The 22,506-nt window shown below is 40.0% G+C and overlaps 2 protein-coding genes across 3 annotated transcripts in view; both read left to right on the top strand.

The window, feature by feature from the left end:
• LOC123970925 (lisH domain-containing protein ARMC9) overlaps positions 1 to 3,266 on the top strand; it is a 28,856-nt gene extending 25,590 nt beyond the window's left edge. For both annotated transcript variants that reach the window (XM_046049336.1, XM_046049335.1), the window contains exon 26: positions 2,343 to 3,266. In XM_046049336.1, the coding sequence (XP_045905292.1) occupies positions 2,343 to 2,365 (23 nt within the window). In that variant the 3' untranslated portion in view covers positions 2,366 to 3,266. The remainder of the gene's footprint in view (positions 1 to 2,342) is intronic.
• A 9,079-nt stretch (positions 3,267 to 12,345) lies between these two features.
• b3gnt7 (UDP-GlcNAc:betaGal beta-1,3-N-acetylglucosaminyltransferase 7) lies at positions 12,346 to 16,588 on the top strand. The gene is made up of 2 exons (XM_046049777.1): positions 12,346 to 12,587; positions 14,048 to 16,588. Coding segments are annotated over exons 1-2 (1,239 nt in total). The 5' UTR covers positions 12,346 to 12,585; the 3' UTR covers positions 15,285 to 16,588.
• The last annotated feature ends 5,918 nt before the right edge of the window (positions 16,589 to 22,506 follow it).

The following is a 22,506-nucleotide window of genomic DNA, read 5'->3' as shown; positions in this document are numbered from 1 at the left end:
GGTGGAAGTAGCTTAGATGCTGCTATTGTTATTAACATAGCATACAGAGCCTTTAATGCAAGCACACATCAGAAAAATCTTTTTGTGACTTTAACCTCAGAAACTTTAAATTCTTCTCGTAAATTTATGACTAAGCTCCGTAAATGTTTTTTTTAATCTACAATGTTTCTTAATATGCCATTCTAGCATACAGTGATGATCATGATGAATTATTTTGAAGAAGATTAAGAGTTTTGATCTGTCAATAAAATAAGAAACAATTCTCCAAATGCTCTGCTTGGACCATGATTGTTGCCAATTGGGGCTATATTTAATTATTAAGTTAGAAAGTTTTACTTTTTTTCAAAGCATTTGAAGTCGATATTTTGAACATTTCAACCATATTTGAACATAATGTTTTAATTCTGTAAAGCCCTCCTTATTTTTGGACTTTCTTCTTTACAATCCTACAAAAAACACTACCCAAGGAGTACCGTTAGTCCGGAGAGACATACAAAGCATCATGCATCTGATATTAATGTTTAGGCCACCAGACTGTCAGATGTCAATGAGCTGTGTTTAGTCTCAGGAAACCAAATAAGATAAAGCTATGGATATTTGATTGTAATATTAAAGGTACAGTAGGTAACTTAAATAAAATAACCTTTCGGCATATATTGTCACCATATCCTGGCAGTAGTACATGAGACGATAATCTGAAAAATACCACTTCTTCCTCTTAGTGGTCTTAAAGGCATTTGCAAGAATCGACCACTCCTGGGTCAAAACAGCCAATCAGAGCCAGGAAGAGTCTCTAACTCTGTGTCAGTCACTGCTCATGCACAACTTTTGAGGGGGGACAGTGGTGTACTAGCCTCTCATCTTACCGACTGCTGCATTAACCCAAGGTTGTATAGTGAATATGGTGAGTTGCAGTTATGAAAATTACACTGTTCTAGGCAGTATATGGCTGTTGGAACAAATAAAAGTAGAAGTAGTTTTTTGAGTCTACTAAAATTACTTTTAGACACATAAGGCAAACAGACTGTTGCCATCACTGTCCGTGATCTTTTACACAAAAAAAGTGAAAAACAAATTGTTACTTATTGGTGACCAACAGTGAGATAGTCACTCAGCCCTTCCCTACCATAGCCATATTTATTTATTTGCTGTCAACTTCACATCTTAAACATAGAACTTGATTCACTGCAGGGAAGATGGCCTGATCAGTTGCTGTGGTGCTCTTGGATGATAACATCTCTGCATGCTTTCATGCATCTTAATTGTATTTGATGAGCGATTACCTCCGGTTCTTATGCCGGCTGCCCTTACCATAAAGCCTGTAATAGGGCCTAATGGTTAGTCCAAGCCCCCACATCCTGTGTGTGTGTGTGTGTGTGTGTGTGTGTGTGTGTGTGTGTGTGGTACTTTTGAGGTCTGGCAAGTGTCAGATATGTATCTACTTATAAGGAAGTCGTAGCTCCACTTAAAGGCAAAAAAGGCGCACATGCACTTTTATTAGTTTGTTCCCTGCTAGCTTGTGGTACTTTATTGTTGAGCCACTGTCTTTTCACTTTATTTTGGCTTCTGCTGACTATCAACTATAATGCCTAATATTTGCTGCTTGGTGGAGTCTGGCTGCAGGGAGGGAACACCAACCACACACTGATACAGGATACCCTTTAGGCCTACTTTTAGTAAACACATCCGTTGTGAGTGACAGAGGCACTCCTTTGGCTGAGGAAAGATAGAGGAGGTGTTTTTGTAGCTGACCACCCACTCAGCTAGCGCAAACAAGACGGGGAGCTGCTGCTGTCTTGTCGTGTTGAGAGGATGGTAAAAAACTGCATTATTCTACCCAAGTCAGGTCAACAATGCTGGCTTCACGTAATGACAGATTCCCGGTTATGCAGCTAGAGGACGTGCAGAATTCTCTTAGGACTGTCACTCTGGCATGGGAAGGAAAGAATTTAAGTCTGCATACTGGTACTTCAGTGTTTAAACTTCACTGTGCAGAATGGCGGATATGCTTTCACCATTATTTGCTGCAGAGGGGAAAGTTTTTCTGACTAACCTTAAATCTTAGTTTAACATATGTATCCAAATCCAACATGCAACTTACACATGCGCAATAGGAAAACGTGAAGCCTCCAGTGCACGTATACACTGAGAATAGCCTTTTTAGTGAAATGGGAAACATTATTACATGTTAAGAGGGAAGGGGGTATTTAATTGGTTTTCTTCTTAAGTTACTATATTTACTACTAGAGTAGACTAGTAGTAGTGACTGTCCACTCTCTACCAACCCTTCTTCACCATCCCCCCTCACCCCCCACCTATCCACCGTCTCTCTCATCCTTCAGGCAGCCAGTCAAAGAGGAGGTGAAGAAGGAGCTGTCACCATGGAGTGGCACTATCTCCACGGGAGCATCAGGCTTCCTGTAACATCATCCCCGTCAGGTTGTGATCAGGGTCAGGGCAACAGAGATGATCGTGGATCAGCAGGAGGAGGAGGGGCTTGAACAATGAAATGGATTGTGGCTCTGCACCACCCGTCCCCTTCTGCAACATGATATGAGGTCAGACAATAGTCACAACCCCCAGGTGATATTTGGCACACCTCAATATGTGCAACATCCTCCAGCCATGTCAAAATTCATGTGGAACAAGATGTAAGTCTAATTCGGGAGTAAAGCTCTGATTTGAGAGAAAATATTTGATCATCTTTCTGCCTACTGGCCTACTGGTTTTCTGACATAAGCACATTACCTGCCATTTTCCTCACATGCATAGGGGTAAACGGAGTCCCAGGGGCACTTTTTTTGTTGATAAATCCTCAATATCTCTGCTTCAGTCTGAAGTCAATTTCACTGCGTACTGTATATATTGACCGTGGTGGAAACTATCCCTCCACATAAATAAATAATTTGCTTTAATGCAAATATAAAGCATTATCTCATATCAGAGTAGCTGCTCTTGTTTTATTTATGCTCCAGGAAATGTTTACAAGACACGGGTCTTGACATTAATTGTCAGGCTAGTGCATGTTTTTTTCCAAAATATTAGGAACTGCTTATTGCTGTTAATATAAACTACCATCCATACAACTTGAATATATGTGAACGTCTTAAATCCAGCATCAGTTGCATTGTACATTTGCACTGTTTTTCTTGTGTCAGGTGATGTGCTGTATATTTATGTTAATTGCTACATTTTTGTTGTAATGCATTTCGATAGCAATTGATTTTGATACTTTTATTGGTTTTAAATAAATGTGTGATGTGTCACCTGTTTTCTGGTCTTAACTGACATACAGTTATTGCATTTTTCAATGTGATGACTCTTGTTGATACATTCTCAGCTCCATGCCACATCTCAGTTGGCTGCTGTCTTGAATCATAAATCACCTCCCCTTACATAATTACTGCCAGCGACAATGTTGTGCACTCGCCTTTGTGCTGCACTGTGCAAAGAAAAAACTCTTTTTGTTCAACTCATCAAGATGTCACAGCAGGAAGAGTTCTGCTCTCATGTCTTGTAAACAGAAAGATATGTCACCCTCGTCAACTCACCTCACAGCTGCACCCTTACAAAAGTTCTGGGGACATGCTGAACTCTATGTAAAGTCCCCCTGAATAATTATCATCATCATTCAGGATGCACTCTAACTCCTGTTGTCACTCATTGCTGCTGGAAACTTACCTACTGTTTATTCCTGCACTTAACCCATTGTACCAGATGTAAATTGTCAATATTCATCAAGAATAGATGGATGAATAGATAGATGGATGTTCTTAGGGCTGCTATGGCAGAAGGGACAAAGCTCCTGCCAATGCAAGCCCTTCTCTATCTGGAAGTCCTATATCGGCCAAACAAAGGTAATGATGAAAGTGATATTGTCAAGTTTTTGTTGGAAACAGCCTGATTGGTTCTCAGCAGTTAACCGATGGAGTGCTCACTTCAAGTAGGGAATGAATCCTTACACCAAGTGATGGAGTTCAAGTACCTTAGGGTCTTGTTTGCGAGTGAAGGGAAAATAGAGCGGGAGATTGGCCGGAGACCTAAGAAAAGGGGGTGGGATTTGTTCAGTTGGAGCTCTGTTTGCTGCTTGCTGGTAAAAGTTCCACTGTGTTCACCAGCTAGGACTGTGTTTGTCATCTGTTTAGTTCTGAGGAAGTAATGTACAGTGGGTTTTAAGAGCTTTTTCGCTGAAAACAGATGCCTGCCACGGCTGAAAATGACACAATTACAGCAGAGAGAGTGAACCACAACAGTAAAGTTGTGGGCCATTCAGCTGAACAGTGAGCTGAAACTCACTATGAAGCTCAGTAAGGTTAAAATACTTGATAACACGTAGCCAGGACATTACTTAATAACACACATATTGATATATAAAGGCTACAGGAATGATACAGCTAGTTTTAGCTGGGCAGGTCTTCCTAACTCTCACATGTGGTGCCCCAAGAGATAACATATTCAGCAATTAACATTGTAGCCAGTGAGCAGCAGCACAATGCGAGGAAACAGGTTGCACATGACAGACTGACGCACTTGCAACCAGGTGGCCGTGTAACCCTGAGCTCGAGCCACGCCGGTACTGTGTAGCTGTTTAGAAGACAGAGAGGAAGCTGCTGCTTTCTATCAAAACAAAATTGTGGATAAAATCTAGGGGATGGGATATGTAAAAATATCAAACACTGTCAGACTTGTTTCATGACTCTGGGCCTTTGCAGCACAAAGTGCAGGAACAGACATTTCACATACATGGTGTATCTGGGCTGTATCAAGACAAATTGTAAATATATAATACTATAACCAGATCGGTTTTAAACAAAGTTTGTGTTACGGACTGCGTTACATTTGAAAGTATAAACAAATGTGGATTTGCATTTAACTATGAGCCAGGAAACATCCAACAGCAAACAGCTTTCAACATGTGCAACTGCATGTTTATGTAATAATTCATTCTTCACCTTTGATTTTACTTGGTGCTTGAGTTAATATAGATAACTTAAAGAATAGTTTATGTCCTTGCTCTGGATTTTCAACACATTTTTAACATTTTTAACAGCTGTGTTGAGTAGATTCACTGCGTCTTTGTAGCTCTACAAAAGAAAATGTTATCGTAACAAACAAGACCCCTTTTTTTCTTGAAGACCCTCAAATCTCCAATAACCGTACTACTGAAGAGCCCTAACTGTCATCAGGATCGCTGGCACCCCTTTCAGATGCGCTTATCAGTAGATAGCCATGTGTTCCACTGATAAAAGCTGACGCAAACAATGAAGAGACTGAGTTTCACTGTCTCTGTCTCCTGAACCTTCTGTTTCCTCCTGACCAGTCCTTTTGAACAGATAAATAGAAGTGACCACCAAAACTGCCCTTTTGTTGTAAACACTTGAAGCTGTGTGTCTTTCCTTTCAGGCCATATTTGGTAGTTTTGGTAAGTGCAGCAAATCAACCCTTTGGTAAAGGGGAAAAACTCACCATAACATATTAACAGAAGGCATTGATGTCAGAGCTTTGGATCTTTTCACAAGTATGGTATTGTTAAAGATTTAAAGAGGCTGCTGATCAAACAAACTAAAGGCTAAAACATTGTTGGAATTCACCTTTTACATTTTTGACCTTCTCAGGAATGTCCTCACAAACTATCTATTAACCTTTAGTGTGTATACACCTAAATCTTTGCTGTGTGTACACTAGAACAAATCCAAACTGTGGGTTGGCATGTTCTGTGGATAACAGTAAATGCCGGTCTAAGGCTGTTGATCCTTGAACAGGAAAGATTAATCACTGACACAGATGACAGCTGTATCAGTTTAACAACACTAGCTGCTTTCTTCTGGAATTTCTGCACGCAGCACGGGTGACTTATGATTGTTTAGACAAAACCAATGATTTTGGAATAGTGGCTGATATTTGATTATTTACATTGACAAAAACAGTTAATAATTACAACACAAGGGCTATTTTGCTTTTGACCATATAACATGGTCTTCATCAGCAGATGGAACTTTTCCAGTTGTCACGGACGTGTAGATGTTTAAACTTTCAATTATTCTGAGTACTTAGGACTATTATAGGATATTAAGTTAAACCATAGACTATAAAAGAAGTGGACATAGTCACCGTGATGTCACCCATTGATTTGTAGACTACTGTTATGAAGCCTCAAGTTTGGCATTTTGGCCATCGCCATCTGGATTTTTTGCAACCAGGCATTGGACGTGACGATATTTGGATGAGACGGTGGTGCTAGCTAGCTTGATTAGCAAGGTGTACATCGGAAATTCACATTAACTATGATTTTAACCTGGATGTTGGCTTAAAACAAAATATACTAACCGGAAAAAATGAACAGCCGATTCCTAATAAGTTTTTTCAACAGCGCTGGTTAACAGACAGATTGCCATGGTAGTGACTTGTCAATCATAAGGTAGTCCAGCCCTAAAACATACCCTGCTTTATCATCTATTTTCCTCTAAATGGGACCATAATTTACTAAATGAACACCATGCTCTATTGAACAATACTTGAATCTTGCGACTTAAACTCATTAGGAAAGTGTTTACTGAGGTAATAAATCAAATGGAAAGTAGGGTCATTTTGTCATAATTTCTAATTAGGGGTGTGAAGAGACACTTAACCCACAAGACTGGATTGGATTCACGAGATCGAGACGGGACAAGATTTTAGCACTACTCTTTAGTGCTGAATTATATGAAAAATGTTTAGGATTAACCACTTTAATCCCTGCATTCTAATGAATTTTCCCACATCCGTTTATGTTCAAAATGTTTTTATTTATGTAAAGAGAAACACAAAATTTAGGTGGCAGGTGACAATTCAAACTCTTTAGCCTAACTCTACCAGATTGTAATGCAGTGCAGATCTCAGTCATTCTGTGTTGCTTTCAGATCTGTTTCCCCTGTAGATCAACTTTTCTCATGTAATATCATCCCTGCTGAGTCACGATTTAGTCTTCTCTCTTCTTTGTTTGGGGAAGTAACCTCTTTAAATGTGCGTGTGGCACCTGTTTTACCTCAATGATAAATTAACTCATTTTAATTAATTTATAAACACCTGGACTTTAATAGCCCCTGTGTTTCAACAGGTTTTCTGCTGATGTTCAAAACTTTCTGCATGGTAGGTAGGTAGATTTTATTGTCACAATACAACAAGTCGTAGAGTGAAAATGAGTTTTGTAACTCCCTTCTGCTACATAGCAGACAGTAAACATTAATAAAGATTCGATTAATAAAGACCAATAAACTATAATCACTGGAGCAGTGCTGAGGATGAACTAGAGTTTAAGAGTTTGAGGGCTTAGGGGGAAAAAGCTGCTCTGCAGTCTGGTGGTGTAGCAATAGAAACTTCTATATCTCTTCCCAGAAGGCAGCAGGGTGAACAGGCTTTGGCTGGGGTGGGTACTGTCCTTTAGTATCCTTTGGGCTCTGCGTAGGCACCTCACTTCACCGATATCACTGATGCTCGGGAGATGGATACCAATGATCTTCTGGGCAGTTTTAATCACCATCATCGTTTAATGAGAAGTCTACCTGCACTGCGGTGCATTGCGTTAATGATGCACTGGTAGTAATGTTATCCCCAGACAGTTGCCAAGTTGACCTATGCAATTTGGGACTGCATGATGCATGTGAAACCAAAAGTACCTGAGACACTTTTGATCAGGCAGAAATCTCACCACAAATCCACACACGTTAACTTCAGCAGCTCAGATAAAGTGCAGCTCACAGTCCTGAACAGAGCAGGCTGCGCTTCAGTTTTTAGATGCTTATGTTGCAAAACTCTTACCAGCTACGTTACCGCTCGTCACAACTGTCTGAACTCAAAGTGCGAGCGGTGCGGTTCAGATGAATACTATCTGGGCATATGCTGGTGTTGCATCAGCTGGGCGGAGTTGATTAGCTCCGTTATATCCAGAGCTCTTTTCAGTTATAATTACATTTGTATATCACTACGTGAGAAAATTAACATGTGGCTTGACAGCATGTGAAAAATGTCAAATGTGTGAATCTCGCAAGACAGCTTTTTACCAGACAAGAAATCTTGTCGTAGTTTAATCTCATGAGATCTCATGGTACGAGATCTCGTCACACCCCTATTTCTAATGAAATCGATCTTCTTTTTACAACCAGTGGAGTTGCCCCCTGCTGGCCATTAGAAAGAGTGCAGGTTTAAGGCACTTCTGCTTTGGCTTCACTTTGCAGACCAAGGAGGTTCCCGCTTGGGTCAAACATAGGTCGCTTAGAAAATAAACAAGCTCTGCTCATGAAGACCACGAGACTTGGTCAGTAACTCCAAAAAAGCGAAAGTGGACCTTAAAGGACCAATGTATAAGATTGAGGGGGATCTATTGGAAGAATAGGAATAGAGTATGGAATCTGGAATATCATATTCCAGTATCCTTTCTATTAATGTATCAAGTGAAAATAAGAATAGTTGTTTTTTGTTTTTTGGAGAGGGTGAGGCGAGGAGTATTCAGTTGGTTGCAATCTAAGCGCTATATGCCACTAAATCCTACACACTGGTCCTATAAGTTAAGATTGTTTTGTCAGTTCCTTGATTTGTTTTGATGCTGCAATATACTAATCACACAATGAACACACCATGTGTCCCAAAATAACCTCACGTAAATCATTAATATCATTCTTGGAATTTTGCAGATGGGACACTTTACAGGCCCAAATCAGTGATGTATTTGAAACTAAACAGGAAAGTGTGTCAGCACTACCAAAGCCTTATCCTTAACTTGATCGGCAAAATCATTAAAGCATGAAATAAATAGATGTAATTTATACCTGAGTGCTGGTAAACTTATGGGTTAACTAAACCCATAGGGGCCAATGGGTGGATAGAGAGGGGGCAGGTGTTTACCTATAGCCACAGCCGACAGGGGCTTTAAAAACACAACCTGATCACAATGTCTTTGTTCTATCAACCTTTTCAGAGGGGAACACCCTCAGTTGACAGCTGAAAAAGTACCCCTCAAGCAACTTTTTCTCCCTCAATAGTAAATTCTTTCAAGGTGACTGAGGGGTTAGTAGCCAGGGCCCCTCACTTATCCAGAGTCAGACAGTTGACAAGTTGGAAAGACCAAAGATAATCCTCTCCCAAGTCCCTCAGGTGTGTAAAGCCCAACAAGGGATTAGCACCGACTTCCTGTGAGCCAAAGGTAGCAGCAAGGTCCTTTTCATATTAACAGTCCTTTTTCTCTTACCACCCTATCCCTCCAGCAAGAACTACAAACATAAGCCTTGGTCTTGATCTCTAGACTTACTAATAATTTTTTTAAATGATGAAAATGATGGCTCATTTTTATTAATATTTTCATGATTATATTTTACACCCAGATCTTGTTCCCTCTTTTCTTGTTTTAGCTGTTTTAGGCAGTTTAGTGGTCTCTATTGTAATTTTTAGTTTCATCAATTTAATCAAATATGTTTACACTATTCAAGGGATATTAGATATGCCTACAGGACTTGTGTATGTGGGGATAATGGTTTTCATTATTATGTAAAGCCAACTGCCAGCAGTCAGAGATTACACAATATTACTCAAGCTTCCGGTGGCAGATTTGTGATGTTGGGCTATACAAATCAAATTGACTGGACTTTCACGTAAGCTAAAGCAGTGTTTTTGTTTTTTTTTCTTCACTTGGGCTTAAATGAACATGGTGCTAACACAACATTCATTTATTATTACCTCATAAGAACAAGATGTTATGGTGAAAAGTAAAGTGGTGGGTTATAAAACCAAACAATGAACTGAAGATTAATTTTAAAATAAAAATGAAACTCTACAATATTACAGTTACATGGTCATATTCTGACACCAATCACTTGTTACAGTGAGTCATTGTGCTCATAGAGCTCAGTTTTCCTTGTTGGCAGTTGCTTCTATTCATCACCAGTGACCAATGCCTTTCCAGCCAAGGGAAAGATGAGGGACTGTGGCGTCCATCACCACTTCGCTCCTTTGCAGCCCTTGCAGAGCCTGAATCCACAGAGAGGAAAAAAAATCTAAACGGGAAAAAACACCGCCAGCAGGCAACAGGATGCACATGGCCCTGAGAAGGATGGTTGGTTGGATCCAGGAAATGGAGAGAGAAGAAGAGGAAGAAGTGATTTTGGATCACAGCTGTGTTCGGATTGAAAAAATATCTGTTTTGGAGCACAGAGAGACATTTTGTTGATCTTTCCCCAGACCATAAAGAGGCCAGGAAGAACATAGTTTAAAACAGCAAGGGTTACGTGCGGTTGTGGTGGTGACAGCTGTGCAATCATTATTTCAGCTATCGGCAGCGAAGGATGACATCACATTTAGCTTTCATGTCTGAGAGACTTTAAGAGTTAAGAGAAAGAGAAAACCAAACTTTGACTTTCTTTAGATTTCCAGTGCAGGCAATAATCCATTCAACAAAAGTACTAATCTTCAAAAGTGGCATGTCAAAGTTACTTTTATAGGGTTTCAAATATATGAAATCCTTAGACACACAATGGCTGTTAAAGTAGCTGATAAAAATAAAGTCAGTAGCATATCAGGATATAACATTAATAATAATTGTTTAGTAGGTCATTGTGGCCCTGTTAGTTATTTAGGCTGTTCCTGAAGTTCAACGTGACAAGCAAATGGTTTATATTAACTTAGGAAAATGTTAATTCCACTTCCTCATGTTTCCATTGTGAAAATATTAAGACACATGCTGACATTTTTTCACCACTTTTTCATGCCTCTTTCATTATTTGTTTTAATGTTCCTGTTGCGTCCCTTTCATCTGTAAAACACCTTAGACCCACCTGTAGATTTGAGTTGGTTTGGTCACTTATATTACACATATTTTACTGAAAACTGTATTTTTGAAGCAGCGCGTGGTTGTTTGTCTATGTGTGGCCCTGCGATGGACTGGCGACCTGTCCAGGGTGTACCCTGCCTTTCGTCTGATGTCAGCTGGGATTGGCTCCAGCCCCCTGTGACCCTGTACGCAGGATAAGTGGTTGACAATGGATGGATGTATCTTTGAAGATACCACCACTAGAGGGTAGAAAAAACAAGCTGACAAATGCACATCCATCACAATATCCATTTAATCGCAAACCTGTTAGCACACACTTGCCTAATTACACATCTGAGAGACACAGAGCAACATCAAGTATTTACGTTTTGCTGTTTTGTTCTCCGCCATCTGTCTGTCTGTCGGTTATTTTACTGGAAATGGGTGAGGGGGTTGAAGAGCATGACTACTACAAATGTGCCACAAAAAAAAAGGAGTTCAAAGAGGCTAAAACGCTAATGCATACAGAGCAGCAGAAGTGAGAGCTAATGTAATTGTCTGTGTATATCAAAAATATTGATTACCAGTAATGCAGTTTAGGGTAGTTAATTGTGTTGTGAATCTGACAGATGATATCTTGGGCTGTTCAGTGACGAAAAACATGTGAGGAAATTGTTTATATGGTTTCTTCAAAAGGTCTTTCTTCAGTTCTGGAACATTGTATGAAAAAGAAGAAAGTCTCCTTTTATGTAGGCCCTAGTCAGTTTTATGTAAAGTTATTGATTTTTTCTGTATGTACATCTCTGGTGCAGTAAGGTACATTCTAAACTGGTGGAAAGAATCTAAGTACATCTACTCAACTACTGTACTTAAATCTTTTGTGGCAGCTTAACAATTATTTTATTATTTTATTTTCTGCTACTTACTACATACTTATACTCCACTACATTTCAGGGGGAAATATTGTACTCTTTACCCCACTTAATTTATCTGACAGCTATAGTTACTTTACAAAAGATACTAACAACAAAACACGTGATCAGCTTACCAAATTTGGTTTGGTGTTACAGAATAAAATATCCATGTCAAATCAGCTCACATGACACATGTCACCAATCCAATAATACAGTGGGATATAAATGATAATATAACTGAAATGGTCCATTTTGAATAGCAACTATTTGCTACTTCATTTGATACTTTAATTTTGCTGATAATAATTTTGTACACTAAGTAAAAATGTGCTTCAGAGCTTTTTAGAAGTTGAAAAACTTAACCTCAGAGTTAAATTGTTGTGACGTCAGACATACCCTACATAGGCTAATTAATGCCAGTTTCCCACATGATATCCAGGATATACAGGGAAACAAAAGTATTAGGATTTTTTTCATGTAGTGAAACAAAATATATCCAGTGTTTACCTTGCTGTTGGCGTGACTGTGGACGATCGTGCTTGTGGAGATCAGGTGTGTGCCTGCACGGACTCTCTCCTCCCTGTCCCATTCATCAGCCATGCGTGTGTGAATGTGGGCTGTGCGTGACTGCAGCTGTGCTTTTAAAAGCGGATCTCTGCGAGGGACCAAGACTAGTCGTCCGCAGCGCAGACCACATCTGCACCAGCCGGCAAAGGAGCCTTCAAACTCTCTGCTGGTTTCACACGACACTAATTTCAACAATTGCGTACTGAGTCGATAGAAAGGCTTGTTTTATCGTTTTGTCCAAAAGAGACATAAACTCAAGCCATTCCCCTTTTCTGGGCTAAATTGTCTCCAAGGAACAATCACAGATCGCCTGAAGCACGACAAAATATGTGAGTTGCATCTTCTTTAAACATTTCATCATTATAGGCTGGATTAACAGTTTTACACAATGCTTATCTGACTTATCCTCTTGAAGATCTGCATGTGAAAGCATGTGACATCAGTCGCACAACTCAATTCGCTTTTAAAGTGACTAATATTTTAATCAGAATCAGAAGAAGCTTTATTGCCAAGTAGTGTTTGACACATACAAGGAACTTTTTTTGGTGTTAAGGTGCTACACGCAGACAGACACAGAAACTCTGTAATGCTCCTTGAAGTTGAGTGAACAAGACCGTATCCCACTTAAGACACAACAAGAGCTTGTTTCAGGGGGGTGAAACAAAGAACATGGTGATGTTGTCCATCTTAATAGTGGAAGGCTTAAAATAACGGTGGAAATGATTTCAAATTGCCTGCGAAGTGTGGCAACCTACTCTTCATGTGTTTAAAAAAAAAAATCACAAGTGATTTTCATTATCAAGAAGTCTAAATGTCATTAATTGACTTTTTATTTGTTTTTTTTTTTATGTAGAATTTACTTTGATGGTGGTTAATTGGTAGGGAAACTCTCCTTCAAAGGTAGAGGGGCCCACATGGGAGTGTCTCTATGGTCGTGAATGACATGTTAGAAATGTGGGAAATTGAAGCTCCAGGGGTTACTTTCCAAGTAACATTCCAAATGTTCTTCCAGAAGTGACACCGTTGAAATAAGACGTGACTGTGATTGTGTTACTAACTATGGAAACAACCACTCTGCTTTATTTTAGAGCCACCACAGCACATAGTCAGGAAACCAAAAGACAAATTGCAATCTGTCTTTTTATGCGACGTAATAGTAATGCTATGATTTACATGCAAAAATAAGTTACAGTGAAAGCACACAGTGGCTATTGTTTGTTATTGTTTGCTTTGCTGACTAATCATGGAACAGCAAGTATTCTTCAGTTGGTAGTGTAAACATGCGGGTTTATCCTCTAAGGGATCATTTATTGAATGTTGTGCATTTTTGCTTACACTTTCATACCTATTTATGTATTGGGTTTTAAACTGTTTGTAATTCCAAATCGCATAGAACTGATACATGTCCACGGTATCACTGGTAAACTAAATACCCTGGACTTTTATTTGGTGTGTCATTCTTACTCCTAGTCGGACCACAGTTATATGTTCAGGGTTAAAGACTAAAAATAAGACTACAAATAACATCCAACTTAAAGATAAAACAAAAAAACAAAAAATGCTTCCTTTACTAATGTTTGATCCTATGCTTTTTAATATTAAGCTCATTGTTTGAAACTCAATGATTTTTAGGGCCTCTCAATATTCCTTAATGTATGTGAACTTAATCCAAACACTCAAACATGATATTATTGTAATTCAACATTTTGCTTTCCATCTATCAAAACGTATTTAGGTTAGATTAGGTTGCCCTAACTCTGACTGGCTTCTGGTTTTTGTCTTCACCCAGGATAAGCAACAGAGATCGCTGGAGGGTGTACAAGATGGTGAGTGTCATGTTTTTCCTGGCTGTGGTGGCGCTGACTGTTGTCCAGAGGGGGACCATTAATATGGGGGCTCCCTTTGAATATGAGAGGCAGTCTCGCATGGATGCCTCTGAGGGAGCAGAGCTTGGAGCTGACACGTACCTGGGGATTAAAGGCTTCTGGAAGGCTAGCAAACACCAGCCAGTGCCTGAAGCTCGGGCCACCATACAGGAGCCCAGAATGACTGAGGACAGCAGCCACAGAACCTGGGATGTAACCAACTTGAACTGTAGCGCCAATCTCAACCTCTCAAGTCAGGACTGGTTTAGGAGCCTGGAGGAAAATTTCAAACAGTTCATGCTTTATCGACACTGCCGCTACTTTCCCATGCACCTCAACCACCCAGAGAAGTGCACAGGGGACATAGATTTGCTCATGGTAATAAAATCTGTGGCCACCCAGCATGACCGCAGGGAGGTCATCCGAAAAACCTGGGGCAAAGAGCAGGTGGTTAACAACAAGAGGATAAAGACCCTCTTCCTTCTTGGTATACCCTCTAATGAGGCAGAGAGAGCAAACCATCAGAAGCTAGTGGAGTACGAGGACTACATCTATAGGGATATGCTGCAGTGGGACTTCCTGGATAGCTTCTTCAACCTCACGCTTAAGGAGACTCACTTCCTCAAGTGGTTCCACACTTACTGCCGAGGCGTACGCTATGTCTTCAAGGGGGACGATGACGTCTTTGTCAGCGTGGAGAACATCTTTGAGTTTCTAGAAAGCACAAACGATTCAAAGAACCTGTTTGTGGGGGATGTGATTTTCAAGGCTAAGCCAATTCGTAAAAAGGAAAACAAATACTACATCCCAGAGGCTTTGTTTGATAAGACACACTACCCTCCATATGCAGGTGGTGGGGGTTTTCTGATGGACGGGGCCCTCGCAAGGAGGCTTCACAGGGTCGCAGACATCATGGAGCTCTACCCCATCGATGATGTCTTTTTGGGCATGTGTTTAGAAGTGCTTCAGGTCACTCCTATTAAACACAACGCCTTTAAGACATTTGGCTTGGTGAAAAATAAGAACAGTAAGTTGAACAGAGAACCCTGTTTCTTTAAGAGCATGATTGTGGTGCACAAGCTGCTCCCGTCGGACCTCATGCACATGTGGAATCTGGTCAACAGTGACCTGGTCTGCTCGCAGAAAGTGGAAATCCTATAGCTTGATGGGAACACCGGTAAGGACAGCACCAACAAGCTGAGTTGCACCTCGGTGGATACTAGTATGATGTATGAGTCAAAGTCAAACTTTCCAGAAAACTCTACTTTATGTGAAGAGGGACCGTGGACAATATTTGAATTTGCTGTTTCTGTGCAGTAATACAACTTTTGGAGGTTCTTTCAAAGATCAAGAAAATTGTGCAGATTTTTCAGAGGTTGACTTATAGAAGAATGTATTCATATTGACATTTTGAAGGACTCACACTGTCAGCATGCAAATTCAGAGACCAAAGCTGAGGTACTGCACCATGCTAAGGAGGACAGTGACTCCCTCTACAATTACAGACTTTTTATTCTGTTGCTTGTTATTGTGTTGTGGGCCCTGGCGCACAATTTTTTATCTGTCTCAGCACTAACACACACCCTCGAACCACCCTCCCCTAATCCGTTGCAAACACCTATTTTACTTCCTCTTTCTGGTTTGGTACAATGGGGGTTTTCCATTTGCCAGGAACCCAGGGGCCCTGTCGCAGTGAACTGTCCCCAAATCATTAATGATAGTGAACCCATTAATGTGAATATGCTTCAAACTGTTGAGGCAAAATTAATTTTTAACAAAACCATGGCTACCTTGCACAGCCTGTGCTAGCATTCTGGGTTTGTTACACAATGCTTTTACTTGGACCAGTACGGATGCTGCAGTGGCTTCAAGTAGGCGAAAGAAACAACTCTTTCTACTTAGGTCTGATTCAGTCAGAAAACTCACAATGTCATTATTGGTCACCTTTTCTACTGTATGTGTAACCATTATCTTCATATGCAGTACAAGATTTTTATCTTATATATTTTTTGTATCATAGAGGTCCTTGCACTCATTTTATTTGGAATGTGACTGACTTGATGTGGACGTCTACTACTTGTATACTACTGGGAACTTTAAAGAAATGTCTATACTTATTACATGTATGCTGTCTATGGATTTGAATATGCTGATATACTTGACATGAATTTGGTAGGTTTACAATGACACTGTGAACTGAAACTTTTGCTGGTACGAGTATCTAAAATGTTAATTTAATTGTCCCCCCAAAAAGGGGCAAATGTGGGGTTCTTATATTTAATTTAAAGCATCAGATGAGAATATCAATGGAGTGTTCAATGATTATAAAGCTGGATGTTGTGGGTGTAGTGGCTGATGATTATGTCTAGGTGATGTAAATTTACGTAAAAATCCAAATGTACATAGAACGTCATTTGTAAATAAACATCTTGACAATACAGTTGTCATTGAGAATCTGTCCTAAATTGGCTGTTTTTGGTCTTTTGTTTGGTCTTATCAGCGTCACACATCTATGTAAAAATCCACAAGTCACCGAACAGTAGTATCCAGTGTTTCATTTATGTCGGTTATGCAACTAAACAGTAAAGAAAACATACAGTATGTGCTCAAACAGCCAGGAAAGTAAAAATAGTGTACTTAAAAGCCTTATAGTAAGTGTTAATTTTATCAGTGTTAAGCAACTAAACCTAAGAGCCCCTGTCTGCCTGTGATAAGAGAAGAATAAGGTATGTGAGATAAGAAAACTGTCATTTGAGTTATTTGTACACTGCTATATTTATATATATTATATAATTATTAATTATATAATATATTTATCTCTTACTTACTGTCCTCTTTGTTAAACACAATATACAATTGATATGGAGTCAAAACTATAAAGAAAATGAGCTGAATTATATATTTTTGTTGTACATTCATCAGTGTGGTTTATCCACTGTGACCTGACAAAGCACTTATTTTTATATTTCATATATATTTATATATTATAGATATATTTTATTAGCTGCTGTAATATCTGTTGTTTGGGCAGAGGGTGAGGGTGACAGAAACTGACAACATGAGCGTATGAATGAAAGAGTGGCAAGTAACCGTTTAGTTAAAGTGAATTCTTCTTCAAAGAAACACAAATTTCCTGTGTGAGAAAAGAAACACATTTTACTTTCACTTTGAAATTGGGTTGCACCTCGTGGCAGCTTGAGAATAGATACTTTGTAATACGAATGTCAGTAAACTGTGAGACTCAAACCGGTAGAAGTGGTCAGGAGGTACAATCTGACTCAAACCTTGGAGTGAGATAATGCGTGTTAGAGGAGGACTAACTCAAATATTGGCAGCAGTCACTAGCATGATAAATTTTACCTATATAGTTCATAATTGACCCGAACAAATAGAAATTTTAACAATAGGTGAATCTGATAAAACACTATTCATATATAAATGTGTATTTCAAAAATAAAATGTATCAAAACTAATAAGAAATTTGTCTATGTGTGTAACAGTGCTGTACACATAGGCATGCACCTACGCATGTATGCCAACCTGTTTGTGTGAGTAGGCTACACAGTTCATCTTATGAATGGTGTTTTGTGTTGTAATTGTTTGTTGCACATTTTAATGCCTTGATGACAGGGATAGGGGGCTCCCACTTGAAGCACTGTGGCTCAAGGCCAGCCATTTTCACCATCTTGATGGATGATAGCGTTTGGTCCAGAGCCAAAATATAGAAAAACGTCTCTGGTCCTTTCCTTAGTTTCAGGTAGCCAAAGCTAAGCCCAGTGGTGGACAGTATCAAAATAGTACTGTACTTTTACACAAGGTATTTGTACTGAACTTGAGTATTTTCTTTTCATGCCACTTTCTACTTCACCACTTCTCAAAGGGAAATATTGTATGATCAATAGCCTACATAATAAAAATATTAATAAAAATCATTAATTTCAGTCTGATACAAAATAGTTCAACCTCAACCAACTAGGCTACATTAAGAATAAGGAATAATAATCTAATGATATAATAGTGACAGTCATATAGGACATTTATTATTCTGCTTATAGGCTATTTTTATTTTTAATAGGCTACTTCTACATTCTCCTGCTTATAGCCTACTTAAATACTTTTATTTAACTTTTTCAGTGCAGTACTTGCAGAGTATTTTTACAGTGAGGAATTCGCAGTAACCTGGAGGATGAAACAACAGAACAACACCGCGACTCCCCCGTAGAGACGCCGCAAAAGCAGTCAAATTTTATTTGGATCACCTTTCAACTTAGTTGAAAGAAAGATATGAACACAAACTGCAAGTGTTGGGCATGGCCGATCCATATAACGTTACAGCATCCGCTGCCGCATTTCTACCGCCGCTCGACTGCGGTAATGCCTACTTTTACCTTCTGGGGAATCCCTCACCTAACACAGCCCAGGCTTGTCTCCTTCCTCCTCGATTCATAAATCCGAAAGCACAACAACCATCCAGCATTTTGGCAACGCAAAAAGTAACAAACTCAAAGTAACAGTGTATCACTTGCATATTGGTTGGCAGGCAGCGGAAAACAACGCTATTTTTTGTCCTCCAAGCGCAACTTCGAGGAGTCATCTCTTAACCTGATGATCTCTGTCATCACACGCAACTGGTCGCATGTACACACACATTAAGGCATATGTGTCAAACTCAAGGCCCGCGGGCCGAATCCGGCCGCCACGTCATTTTATGTGGCTCGCGAAAGCTTTAAAGATTCATGATTGTCCTAAAATAAAAGTCTCTGCTGCCATAAACTGCATCTCCCACAATGCATGTTGATTTTGTGACCTGAGAAGTGAGAGCATCCTGCCACTAGACTGCGATGTTTCCACACCCACTACAGTAGTTTTCCGACAAGTGGAGATGACAAGACGAGAAAAATTGATGCAGAAGGAAGCCAATTTCATGAATGGTGGGAAAGTGAATACATGTTTGTGCTTCAAGGAGAAAAACGGTAGGCTAGGCCTATGTCTTTTGTGTTATGAGGCAGTATCAGTGATGAAGGATCAACGTTAGTTAAGGCTCTGTCACCCGACGCTGGTCTCCAAACCACGTTTTGTCAAGAAAACACATGTGAAATGTCAAACGGGAAATGACGCGAACCTACAGACAAAACAGCTGTTGTTTGTTATTGTAAAGATAGCAATTAGAAAGTCAAAGAATATGGGTGAAAGAATGGATTAGCACACGCAGGTAGCAGGGATCGTCTGAGCTACCGAGAGAGCTGGAGGTGAGTAAAATGTGTTCTGCGGTGAAAAAGTAGCTGCCTGCTCTGCCAGCTGCCTGCTCTCATTGGCTGGATGTAAATGTCGAGTCGGACGACTTCTCCAGATATTTGGCATGCTATATATCTGGCAGATGTCGGTGATGTGTCAGAAATCTGTCGGGGAGACGTTTTGATGCGTTGTTGAGTAGTTCACACATAACGACTGGCGACCGCAGATCAATCGCTGATTTACTCCCGATCACAGCCTGATGGTCGCTGAGCTCACCAAGTGGCAAGTCGGGCTAAAAATTGTGTAGTGTGAACTAGACCTAGGCTACAGTAGCCTAACCGTCTGCATCTTTCCAGGTAATCAAACTATCTCTCATTAGTTGGATGTATGCTATCTGCAAGGCTGTGTGCAGCTGGACTATTTGTTTAATGAAATGCCACATCTGTCCCTCATATTATTAGCAGCTCACAATTATTTGTTTTACCATGGTTCTGCACCTCTGGACTGTGAAAAAGTGAAAAGTTACTATAAAAGATTATGTTTGATGATATTTGTCTGAAAGCGGTGCGGTGGTTAGCACTGTCATCTCACAGCAAGATGGTTGTGGGTTCAAACCCCAGTTGCCCCAGCCTTTCTGTGTGGGTTCTCTCCGGGTGCTCCGGCTTTCTCCCACGTCAGCTGGGATTGGCTCCAGCCCCCCCGTGACCCGCAGGATAAGCAGTTGATGATGGATGGATATTTGTCTTTGTTATTTACTTGAAATGTTTGATCTTTGATTGATGGAGTAATGAGGGTTTTTAAATCTGATAAATTCATTTATGTTATAATAACACAGAAATTTTCTTACTAAGGCTATAATTTTACATCTGATAAATGTCCTTAACTTGAATACATAATAAAAAAAAGAGACAGTTTAACAATATGTTAAGGAATAGTTACATTTATACAGTCGTACAGTTGCAACTGGCCCTTTGAGGGTAACCATATTGCTTATGTGACCCTTGGTGAAAATGAGTTTGACACCTCTGCATTAAGGCCTTTTCACACGGGAAGTGATTTACGCCCCTTGTAATTTATTTTCAATGAGAGGCGAGTGTGTAGGAAGGGAGGCGGGGGAATTGCGACAGGCGTAGCGACAAGCGGGCGTGTTCCCGTGAAACTGTTGCGGTCGTGCTTGTCTCACGCACACGCCCGCCCCTGCCTAAGTTGAATTGATGTTTCTGTCATCTTTAAAACACTGCCATGTAACTAATCTCACTAGGGACCTCCAGCCTCTTGGGTATGGGGTCAATGGAAGGTAAATGTGTGTGATGGTTTAGCACATGTCCAGAGGGGTCATGACTTTAAGCGGTTCACCACATGTACCTTGGACATGGGTGTCTTTCTATAGATCCAGATTGAGTGTCCCCTAGGGAACACTGAAAGACACCATGTTCTTTTGATGAGATAGTACTCCGACCCTGAGACTAAGATAAAAGCTGCATGTGCTGAAACACTGCAGCTCACTCGGATGATACTCTCTGATGCGTATGTGTCCCTGTGAGTTCCTTCTGCAGAAGACTTGAATAAAATTCACGAAAAGACAAGTGTTTGCCTGAGCTGTTTATTTGAAAACTCAAATTGCCATCACAATATATAATATAGCCTAGCCCACGCAGGCGGAGTGTCGCTTCCCACGTGAAAAGAAGCTCTCTTTTCACACGTGAAGCAACACTCTGCCTGCGTAGTTGCCTGGCCCCGCAGGGTCGCTCTGCGCTTCTCATGTGAACAGACACCGGGGTCTTAAGTAGTGTCTGTTCACATGAGAAGCGCAGAGCGACTGCCACCGAGAGCCCTAAGGTTAAATTCTGCTCAAATGTCCATGCCTTCCCTAATATCACATCAGACTAATTTTATTTTTTATGCACCTATTAAAAAAACAAAAAACACTAGCTTGCAGTTGCATTTTGCCACGCTAGCAGCATTGTTCTATGGATTGCAATGTCAGTTTGTTGGTGGATCCACTGCTTTGGTCCAGACTGAAATATCTCAATAATCATTATCAAGTGCCATGAAATTGGAGGATGGATGCTAATGACTGTTCTTCTTATTGACTGTACTGCAAAAGAGCTCTCAATACATTACCTGATTAAATAAAGGTTATATATCCCCTGACCTTTCCTATAGCGCCACCATGACATTGTGAAAACTTTTTGGTTTATGAACAAATGCCTCTGCTGTACTTTAGTTTAGTGCTAAATAGCAAATTGTTAGCAGGCTAATGGACTAAACTAGTTATGGTGAACATAGTAAACATTCCAAACATCAGCATGTTAGCATTGTCATTGTGAGCTGGTTAACATGCAGATGTTAGCATTTTGCCACCACAGCTTCTCTGTAAACTCTACAAATACATGGGAAAGATTGGTTTCATATGGCAGAGAGGACCTGTGTGCTAGTATTTTAAGAATCTTACTTTTAGGATGCACTACGTTTTAATGGTCAGTGCTCAAGTAATAATAATAATAATCTTTATTTGTAGAGCACTCTTCAAAAACAAGTTACAAAGTGCTTCAACAAGTGCAAAGACAACAATACAATACCCAAAAGACAACAATACAAGCAAGAAAACATTGAAAAGACCAAAATACACGTTTAAGATAAATATAAAATAAGTAAAATAGAATAAAATAAAAGAGATAAAATAAAGTAAAATAAGATCGGGAAAGGCTTTCCTATAAAAGTATGTTTTAAGAAGGGACTTAAAAGAGTTCACTGACTCAGCCGAACTGATTTCCTCGGGCAGGCTGTTCCAGAGCCTCGGGGCCCTGACTGCAAACACTCTGTCCCCTTTAGTTTTCAGTCGAGACTCTGGAACAGACAACAGACCTCTGCCCGAGGATCTCAAGGTACGTGCTGGTGCATATGGGACTAAAAGGTCAGAAATATAACAAGGCGAGAGGCCATGAAGAGCTTTAGAAGTGATCAATAAAATTTTCAAGTCAATTCTAAAACACACTGGGAGCCAGTGTAATGAAGCTAAAATAGGGGTGATGTGGTCATATTTCTTTGTTCTGGTTAAAAGCCTGGCAGCTGAGTTCTAGACAGTCTGGAGTCGATCAGTAGATTTTGGGGTTAAACAAATGATAAGTCTGTTGCAATAATCCAG

This window comes from Micropterus dolomieu, linkage group LG05, assembly GCF_021292245.1.
Source record: "Micropterus dolomieu isolate WLL.071019.BEF.003 ecotype Adirondacks linkage group LG05, ASM2129224v1, whole genome shotgun sequence".
Taxonomy (NCBI): Eukaryota; Metazoa; Chordata; class Actinopteri; order Centrarchiformes; family Centrarchidae; genus Micropterus; species Micropterus dolomieu.
Note: the sequence above shows the minus strand (reverse complement) of the source record. Positions and strands in the feature narration are given on the sequence as shown.